The 10,772-nt window shown below is 38.9% G+C and overlaps 1 protein-coding gene across 1 annotated transcript in view; it reads right to left on the bottom strand.

Annotated features, from left to right (window-relative positions):
* Positions 1 to 2,013: 2,013 nt before the first annotated feature.
* Positions 2,014 to 10,772, bottom strand: part of SLC35F2 (solute carrier family 35 member F2) — an 83,105-nt gene continuing 74,346 nt past the window's right edge. The window contains exon 8 of the mRNA XM_069080836.1: positions 2,014 to 3,617. Coding sequence (XP_068936937.1) covers positions 3,432 to 3,617 — 186 coding nt within the window. The 3' untranslated portion in view covers positions 2,014 to 3,431. The remainder of the gene's footprint in view (positions 3,618 to 10,772) is intronic.

The raw sequence follows: 10,772 nt of genomic DNA, 5'->3' as shown, positions 1-10,772 counted from the left end.
GATTATACAACTAATATCTGAGACAGGATTCAAACTAAGATCTTCCTTACTCCAAGTCCAGCATACCTGCTCACTGTCTGTTTTGCATATCTCTGTACCTTTTGTAATCTGATGGTTTCCAGGTGTACTCTGGGAATGCCACTCCACTGGTAAAATTGAGCATCTAACACACAGCAAGAACCTAAACCATTTAGCAGAGTGCCCACGTGACCGTCTAGTTTTAAAATGCAAATATAGAAAAGGAATGAGAATTGCCTTCTCTAAACAGACTCATTTTCCCAATGTTAATGGTCCTTTTTCTAGTAGTTAAGTTATTGTGTTGTGGAAGGAATAGGTAGGGTTTCTAGGGCATAAAAATACCTTTTAAATGAAACGGGCATTGCACGTTAATGTGACATTTTGCTCAGACTTAGTTAAAATGAAGATCTAGATACTACTCGAGTTATGAACTCTCTCAACAATTAGAGTAAAAGTCTCTAAATTCTGGATGCAGTTTCCCATAAATTCCCAGAATCTCCTCCCATAACTAGGGAGCAGATTCCCAAACCAACTCAGAGATTGTTCCCCAACCTTCCCCATACTCTTGCCTTCTGGTTCCTCTGGCTTCCTTCAAGTTCTAGCTAAAATCCCACCTTCTGCAAGAAGCATTTCCAAGTTCTTAATCTTAGTGCCTTCCATCAGAGATTATCTCCAATATATCGCATATATCTTGTTTATACATAGTTTACTGTCTTCTTATCCCCTTCAACTCTGAGCTCCTTGAGAACAGGGCCTGGGGTTTTTTTTTTGTTTGTTTGTTTTTTTTTTTTGCTTTACTTTGAATCCTTAGAGCTTAGCAAAATGCCTGATACATAATACATATTTAATCATTGCTTGTTGATTAGACTTAACTTGAAATCAAGTACTGTAGTTGGAGACTAGTAGTAAAAGTATTGTTAACAGCTATACCCAAATACATTTTTAAAGTAGCTTTGCTTTGGCAAAATTTATTCTAAATTCTGACTTAAGCTGACAGAAATACATCTTCCCTCCCTTGTGATGGCTATCCCACATGTAATACTGGGGAAGGAAAGGAAGAGACCAAGGAGGAAATTCCTGAGTGTCAATACCATGAATGCTCTGTTGGCATAAGAACAGGCACCACTTTAAATCTACAAAAGAGAAGTCACCTTTATAGGTCACACATTCCCCAAATATTATGAATTGAGAAACAAAGACAGGTTGCCTCCTTGGAGGGGTTCCCCGCTGTCCCTCCCAAATCGCCAGACTCAGATCCAGAGGTTGCCCATTGCTCTCTGGATCATTTAAACATCATGTTTTCTTAAGTTGGGACCTATACGTGTGCATGCGTGTGCCCATGGTGAGTGTGTGATTACCTTTCTTTGTATCCCAGCACTTAGGAGAGGTCAGGAACATAGCAGGTACTTGTAGAGTAGGTACTTAATACTTACTGACAACTTTTTTTTTTCATAATCTCTGCCTTCCTACAAATTGGCTGTTTTCCAAAATTACAGCTTGTTTTAACATGGATTTTTTTCCCATCTAAGAATTATACTATAGTGATTCTATATAATATGCCTCAAGGAATGCTAAAATGTCAGATCAATCAAAAATGCAGATGACCCAAAGGGTGCAATGTGCTGTATCACATTAACAAAGATGAATTGTATGTGAGAAGTGGTATAAAAATCTTTATCAAAAACAGAAAGATGGTAAGCTAGGAATGTAAGAAACTTAAAGATAAAAGATGGGATAGTTTGTATATTGGATTGGTATCCACAAAATATTAAAAGCAACCAAAGAAGGCCTCTAGCATATTGGGTAAAAACATGGACAAGAATAGTGTGGGATGATAAGGAATCAATAGGATCCAGCCTGTACCAGGAAAGGATATACTCATATAGATCCCAGATCCATCAAAGAGGCAAAATAAAAAGCCTGAGAATTAGTGATCACATCCTTAGGAGAAATCATGTAAACCATATTGCGGTAAATTAAAAATGGCAATCTGCATTGGTTACCAAGAACTTTTAATGAAATATTTCAATTAAGACACCATTACATTTCTTAAAATTAAATGAAAAAACAATTTCCATAACTCAAAATATTAAAAACCTTTTCATTTCTCCCAAATAATCTCCAAATCAGTTCTGATTTCTCTTGTTACATGAATAGTACTTCTATTTAAATATACCTCACTTTATAAAGTAGATGTATTCTTGAGAGGGCAGAGGAGCAAGTGCAAAAATAAAATTTTAGAAATTATATAATATTTTAAATGTAGTAGAGGATCATGCTATCCTAAAGGAATCCAACAATAAATTATTTAGTGGAACAAATTTTTTTTATAATGTAACTTGTTGTTCAGTCATGTCTGACTCTTTGTGGTCCCTTGGACCATAGTGTCCATGGGGTTTTCTTGGTCAATATTTTTGCCATTTTCTTCTCCAATGAATTTAGGCAAACAGAAGTTAAGTGACTTGCCCAGGATCACCTAGCTAGTGCTGAGGCCAGTTTTGAACCCAGATCTTCCTGATTCCAGGCCCAGAGCTCTATCCACTAAGCCACCTCACTGCCTCCTATAATGTAAATAGTTGCCCCTTAATTTGTTTATTTTAAACATTAAAGTTTTTGCATATTGGGTTTACTTAAAGTGGAACACACATTGGCAGTTTTATGATAATTATAAGTAGTAGTAGTAGTACATATACCTTTCATAAATTAAAAAAAAACACTTAAAGCACATTATAAATATTTGGTAACAAGTCTTAACCTCTGTTTTAACAAAGCAAAAGGAAGCCAGGCTTTCCTGAATCAATGAAGTGTCTAGTTCAGTAAATGGTATGGTCAGGATCTGTCAACTATACCTCATAAACTACCCTTTCCAACCAAGTGCATTCATTTACCTGTCCTTTACTTGTGGGCACTAGATCACCCCATCCTAGGAGTAGATACTTTCTTTGCAAGAATAGATAAGAAGCCACTAGATGAGGGAGACACTGGACTAGGCTGGACTGCCCAACTGTCCTTGACCTCAGCTCTAATCTTGACCTCTAATTTACAACTAGTTCCTCAGTTGCTCCCAATAAACATTCTTTGTTCTTCATTTCTAGCCTCATGCCGGCTCTCTCAGACCCAACTCCCTGCCATCTACAATCCTGACACTGATAGGTTTTGATCATCACACAAATTCTGCCATCTTGTGAACACTCACTTCTGCTAGGAATTAGTTGTCATTTCTATTTTTTTTAGAAAATGTTTTAAATTTCTTATACAATTCTATACAACTTATACATACATTGTCACAATGTTCACATTTTCACAAATTCATTGATATTTCAGAGTGTTTCTTCTAACAGTGAGCTTCAGTCCACACCTGAGGGTGACACCCAGTGGTTATCCAGAGTCCATTTGCACCATGGCTTCTTTGGCTACATGGCGGCAGGGCTTACTTCCTGGCTGTTCTCCTCAATCTTTAGTCCCAGATTATCAAACCCAAAGCTGGTCAGTTGTGGCACGTTGCTTTCAGGCGGCTCCACAGTTCGAGTAGGGGTAGAACAATATAAGATGAAGCCCACCATGATAACACTGAAGGCGAGAATGTAAAGGCCTGAAAACTGAAAGGAAGAAGGAGGCATTAGGTTTCTGACCATGTTCATTGTCAACAGTCATGGGGGGCATTGTAACACTGTAATGGTCATTGGAATTTGAAGATCTTCCCTGCCCCATGAGAGGTGTAAGTGAATCTGAGGACCTTCTCAGATTTGAAAATATACTCTGCCCCCTAACAGGCTGATGTGGTCACATGGAGCCTGTGGTGGTAGGTTTTTCAGGAAATCCCACACCTTGTAACTTTGTGATTGGGCAATGGGTCAAGAGGGTTGTGACATTTTCCCACCCTGGAGAAGGCTATCTATTCCCTGATGTTAGGTTTTGCTTTGGGGCTCACTCATGGGAAGAGTTGTGTGATTTGGCCAGATAAGACTCTGGGCAGCAGTTGAGCCCCCCAGCTTTGAAAACCCAGATGTTAGTGCTTCTTTCTTTGGTAACTGACTAGGTATGGATGTAATGGTCAGTCATCTGGAAGTCCTGTCTGCTGGTTTCTTTCTCTGTATTTTTTGTCTGCTTCTAACTTCTGTTTGTATTCTCTGAAGTTTAGGGTGCTGACCTTTTTCCCCTGAACTAGGTAAATGCTATATGTTTGATTAAAGTAAGATTGCTAACCCCTTTTGAGTTGCTTTCCTTTAGAAAAGCAGATCAAAAAACCTGTGGTAACAGCCCTCCTGGGTATACTAGGGTGCTTGCTGCTATAGGCACCAAAGATAAAGCATTGAACATAGAGGCAGAAGAGCCAAGTTCAAATTCTACCTCAAACACCAGCTGGATGAAATGGGACCTTTTTTCTGTAAACTGAAAGTAAATAAATAAATATTTGTAAAAAGAAAAAAAGTGCTTTGTAAAACTTAAACCTATAAATAATTATGACTTATTAAATACACTTTTCCATGTGGCCTTTTGCCAAAGTATCACTTCACCCAAATTTTTCTTTTAGCGTTTTCAGATTTGCAGAGCCTGTGTTCTCTATTTGCAGGGTTCTATGATCTCATACGAGTTTCACAAACAACCTATGAGGTGGGTACTGCAAGTATTATTATCCCCATTTTCAGATTAGGCTCAAACAGATGAAGTAACTGGTCCGTGGTCACACAGTTCACAAATAGCAGAGGTAGGATTTTAACCCAGGTCTCTCCTGGCATCAGATATTTAGACTTGAAAGGGCTCCTAGGTCACTTTCTCTACTCCCTCAAATTTACTGACAAGGAAACTGAGGCCCAGGAAGGTTAAATCAGTCACTGAAGGTCAAGTTAATCATAAGTGGCAAACCTGGGATTTGAAGTCCTGTGACTTCAGAATTCAGAATTCTTTCCTCTGCACCCCACTGCCTACATAAAACCTAACTTTAAGTTGAAATGCTACAGTCTCAGAAACAGTCCAACCCAATCCAGAAACAACTTTGTAAAGAAATGGCCCTTTAAAACAGAACAAATGCAATATCAGCATAGGTCCTGAGAAATCCAGCCCAATTCAACCCGAGGTTCCTAAAGTGGCTTGAGGTGGACAGAATATAGTGCCTTTTGATATTTTATGAGACAGTAGATTCTGAGCCTTATTTTGTCTCTTTAAATGATCCAATATTAATTTGGATTTTTTTTTCACTACTTCATCTCTTAAAAAAAAAAAAAAAGAAGCAAAAATCAGAGATGTACAAAAGTGCCCAGCAATGAGAAAAACAATCAATATCAACAATTAATAATTACTGAACACTGTCAGATTTATGGTTGTTGTTCAGTCCTTTTAGTCACATCTAACTCTTCACGGTCCCATTTGGGGTTTTCTAGGCAAAGATATTAGAGCAGTTTGTCATTCCTTCCCCAGATCATTTTACAGATGAGGAAACCAGGGCAAACAGGGTGAAGCAAATTGCCAAGGGTTATATAGCTAGTAAACGTCTGAGGCTAAATTTCTACTCAGTTTGAAGTCAGTTTCCTGACTTCAGGCTAGCTAGCTGCCCTAATGAGTCCTTTACCAATCTCTTTTATTTTTTTTCTTATACATTCACCCATATCTTCCTCTACCATGTTTTTAATGCATACAGAAACATAATTATTTCAAGTCTGTGCTTGCTTAAGTCCATTTTGGGCATTTCTTGGCAAAGCTCTTTTTCTTTCCTTTTCCCCACTTTTTCTTAGCTGTTTCTCTATTGAGGATTTGTAGATTCACCAAATGTTACAATTTACTCCACCTAGTGACTGTCTTTATAATAGGTCTCTTGCAAGGTATTTCCAAAGGAGAATCAGAATCAGAAAAACTATAGTCTTTCTTATGCCGCAAAAGCAGCCATGCTGTTTTTTAATTCTATGAACACTGAAGTGTCTTTCTTCTTTTGAAGAATGTGGAGACAGTCCCAGCTTTTTTCCCCCAACTATTTCTTTTCTATCATTAAAACAAAAAGGTGGTTATAAGAAGGCACTTTGCCCTATTCCTTGCAGAGGTAGAAGACTATAGATGTGGAACACTGCACATTATAGGCTTTTTCAATATGTTGGCTAGGTTTATCAAATTGAATTTTTTTTCTCTTTTTTATTCTTAGTTATAAGGGATAATTCTGAGGGATCTGGAAGGGGAAGGATACATTGAAGTGATGTAAAAACAAAAGACAATCAAAATTGACATAGAAAAAGAAACCCAGAAAAAGTGGCCCAATATAGATAGGTGTATATAGATAGGTTATATTCTTCATCACTGAAGGGAAACCCAAATAAATTCACTGGAGTATTGGAGAATAATTTTTAAATTGCTGCTCAAGTCTGGAAGCTCATGTTTCCCCCAAGAATGCTTTTAAACAAAGGTTGGCAAAATAATACTCAGGCCAAATCCAGCTTGGCACCTGTTTTTCTTCAACTGGTGACCTAAAAATGTATTTTACATTTTTAAACATGATAAAACTTTATTTAAAAATCTAAAAACCCTCTTAGCTTATGTTGTTGTTCAGTCATTTCAGTCTTATATGACTCTTTGTGACCCCATTTGAAGTTTTCTTGGCAAAGATCCTGAAATGGTTTGCCAATTCCTCCTCCAGTTCATTTTTTGGATGAGGAAAATGAGGCAAACAGGGTTAAGGACTTGCCCAGAGTCACACAGCTTAAGTGTTTTAAGACCAGATTTGAACTTAGGAAGATGAGTCTTCCTGACTCCAGGCCTGGCACTCTATCCACTGTGCCACCTAGTTGCCCTCTTAGCTCATAAGCTACACAAAAACAGGCAGCAGTTTGCCAATACCTGTTCTAAAACATTAATATGATAAAATATCAGTATGATGTTTTAAAAAACAAAATTTTGGGGAGCTCACTTTGAGAAGTGTTGTGTGACTTGACCAGATGAGACTCTGGGCAGCTGTAGAGAGCCCCCAGATGTTGATGCTTCCCTCTCTGGTAACTGTGATTTGGTATGGATGTAATGGTTGGATAGTTTGGAAGCCTGTCTCCTTGATATGTTTCTCTGTCTTGTACCTTCTGTCTGTATACTCTGAAGTTCAGGGTGCTGACCCTTTTCCCCTGAACTAGGTAAACAATATATGTTTGATTGATTAAAGTAAGCTTGTTAACCCATTTTGAGTTGCTTTCCTTTAGAAAAGCAGATGTAGTGCAGTGAGTAAAGCGCTGGCCTGGAGTCAAGAGGACCCGAGTTCGGTTCCAGCCTCAGACACTTAACACCCACACAAAAAAACTAGCTGTGTAACCTTGGGCAAGTTACTTAACCCCAATTGCCCTCCAAATGGCAAAAAAAAAAAAAGAAAGAAAGAAAGAAAAGCAGATCTAAGAACTTGTGTTGGCAGCCACCCTGGGGATGCTGGGGTGCTTGCTGCTACAAAATGGCATTGCGAACAGGATCTGCAGAGTAAAAGGAAAGTATGGGGGCTGGGATAATTGTTTGTTTCTCAGTTGTGGTAGCTGTGACTCTGTGGAGCCATGGACCAGGAGAGAAAAATGGCCTGCATGCTGATTTCGCTGAGCTGGGAGCAGGAATGGTGAGCTACCTGCATCGGGACCTGGGCAGAAGCTAGGAGTGGCTGCTGCCTGTAGGAGAAGAAGGAACCCAGGAGTCTGGAATTCAGCCACAGGACAAGATAAGGACTGTGCAGCAAAGCAGGGACACTGAAGGTGTTTCCTTGCTGCATCCCACAGTTTGGGACCCAGGGGGAGGATGGACTTGTGACTATGGTGGGTAGGGCGAAGTGCCATGGACCCCCAAGGACTCTACCCTGTTGGTTTTGTTGCCCAGTCCCCTCTGTGGACTTGGAAGCAGGGCCTGGAGCAGTGTGAGGGGAAGAACACCCCCCTCTGCCCAAGAGAACTTTATTTGGACTCTTGTTTTGAATTGATGTGATAATGCAATGTACTTTGTGTTTGTTTAAGGCCCTGTGGCCACTTTGGTAACTTTAGTTATGTATCTTGAAAATGTGACCTAAGAGATGTTTAGTGCTAATTCAAATGTAAATTGTCTATGCTATGGGCATGAAAGATCTTGGGGCCAAATGTAATGGAAATGCAAATTTAAAGATCTTCCCTGCCCCTAGGCCCTTTGATAGGCTTAAGAGACTCTGAGAACCTTCCTTGATTTGAAAATATACTCTGCCTCCTAATAGGCTTAATGTGGTCACATGAAGCCTGTGGCAGGAAGCTTGGTTTTCAGGAATGCCCACACCTTGATGCTGTGTGATTGGGCAGTGGGTCAAGAGGGTGGCTACATTCTCTGTTGATGCTTCTCTCTCTGTTAACTGTGCTTTGGTATGGATGTAATGGTTGGACAGTTTGGAAGCCTGTCTGCTTGATCTGTTTCTCTCTCTTGTAACTTCTGTTTGTATACTCTGAAGTTCAGGGTGCTGACCTTTTTCCCCTGAAGTAGGTAAATGATATATGTTTGATTGATTAAAGTAAGCTTGTTAACCCCCCCTAAAAAAAACAACAACAAAATTTTGCTCTTTCATCTGTTTAGAAAGAAAAGAGAAAGTACTCTCCTAATTTGTGTGGAAAAGCATTGTGATGTTCAGAAAACTGATCCCAAGTCCAACATGAAAACATGGAAACTGTGGGAGGGGGCTTCAATTATCTGGTCACCTACCAGAACCTCTCTGATGAAGCCAGAGCTGGTAAGACATTCATGACTTGCCTTGATAATTTCAACAAGGAAAAATTATATTCTACATCTGATTGTGAGCACCAGGCAGTCACTGGCCACCAAGTTGGAAATAATGAGAACTTTGTGTGGAAGCGATCATTTCAGCTTAGAGTTTGTGATATAGGGAGAGGAAAACCAGAAACAAATCTAGAGTTTTAGGGAGAGAATTCAAAGTGTCCACAGGAAGGATAGATAGGATCCCATGGATTAAAATGCTACAGAGAAAATGAGTTGAGGAGAGATAGGAAAGAAGTTCCTAAGAAATTATGATGACAAAAAGAGAAAATTATAACAATGAAGAATAGGCGGAGTTACCCAAAGAAGTCAATATGAGTGTACAGAAATCTCATAAATCAACTTATTTTTAAAGACTATTCAGTAAAATGGAAGCATGGACAAGGAACACAGATACATATAGGATCTGTGATTCATTGGTTTAGGGAACTTATAGATGAGGAAACTCCCACTATAAATGGAAACTGGAACCTTCTCTGCAAGGTCCAGGACAATCTTACTTATTGAAGATTTCCCTAAAGGACTGATAAGTTAAATGACTTTCCCAGGATCAGACCAGTATGTGTCAAAGATGGGACTTGAACCCACATCCAAGCCTGGGGATGCTTTCCTCTAAGAACAGTAGATAAACTTCTAAATGATCTGAGGGTAATTAGGAAAAGCTAAAGATAAGAAAAAGTGGGGGGGGGTTTATATTAAGGAAAAGAAAAAAGCCACAAAAAAAAAAAAGAAATCCTGTTTGAGATAAAAAAGACTCTGGATAATGACCACAAAAAATAAGGAAGAGATTCTTACTTCCGATTTTGCTTCTTTTTTTTTCCTGTCAAAGAGAGTGAACTTTGGATTGGAAATAACAGGGGGAGGGGCGGCCAGGTGGCTCAGCGAGTAAGAGCACCGGCTCCAGCATTGGGATGACCTGGATCAAATCCGGGCTCAGATACTCAGCACCATACACCCAGAAATAATAACTGGCCGTGTAACCTTGAGCAAGTTACTTAACCACAATTGCCTTAAAAAAAAAAATAACAGGGGGAAAATGGTTCAAGTAAGGAGATAAGAAAGTACCTACATGTTCTCAATGAGTTCAAGCCACCTGGCCAAAAAGAACTAAAACTTCAGATCCTAAAAGAAATGACCGATATGATTGCTGACTAAGCAACTACTAGATCTTTAAAAGATCGTGGAGAATAAGGGGCATGAGGGGTATAGCAGAACTGGAGAAATTTTCCTTATTTTTTTTAAAGGTAAGAGAATGAAGTCTTTTAGCCAGAGGCCAGTGAGCTTAACTCTGACTCCTGGCAAAATTCTATAACATAAAACTGAAATGATGGCTAGTAAATGTACAGAAAGAAAACAATATTCACAAAGAGCCTATCTAGCTTCATCAATCAATTAATCAATAAACATTTATTAAATGCCTTTGTACCAGACATGTTTTTTTTTAAACAGATTTACAAGATAAATACATCAGTGAAATTCTATAGCTATGGTTTACCTAACTTTTAGCACCTCATTAAGTAAACCCTCTTACACTATTATTATAGAAAATATGGATAGATATGGGTTAGGCCCTAGGACAATTAGATGGACTCAGTACTAGTTAAATGACCAGCCTCAAGGAGTCACCATTACTGGCTTGATATCAACTTGGAAGAAATCTCTAGTGCAATGCCACAGGAATCTTTGATTGGTCTTGTGTGCTTTAACATTTATATCAATGATTTAGGTAAGAGCACAGATCGAACACTTAATCACATTATCACATAATAGACCACAGAGCTAGGAGAAATGGCTGACAACATTGGCTAAGGAAGTCAGAATTCAAAAAGACCTTGACAAGCTAGAACACTGAACCAAACTGAATAAGATGAAATGAATAGGGAGAAATGAAGGGACATGCAATCAAAATCAAGCAAATCATGACAATATAAAGTGAATAAACTTATTCACCAGACCCTGGAATATGAAAACGGAAGGAAGGAAGGAAGGAAGGAAGGAAGGAAGGAAGGAAGGAAGGA

This window comes from Petaurus breviceps, unplaced genomic scaffold, assembly GCF_028583685.1.
Source record: "Petaurus breviceps papuanus isolate PSGF00001 unplaced genomic scaffold, PetGlider_PUasm1.0 91133, whole genome shotgun sequence".
In the NCBI taxonomy this organism is placed as follows: Eukaryota; Metazoa; Chordata; class Mammalia; order Diprotodontia; family Petauridae; genus Petaurus; species Petaurus breviceps.
The sequence above is the reverse complement of the archived record's forward strand: the minus strand, read 5'-3'. Positions and strand labels throughout refer to the sequence as shown.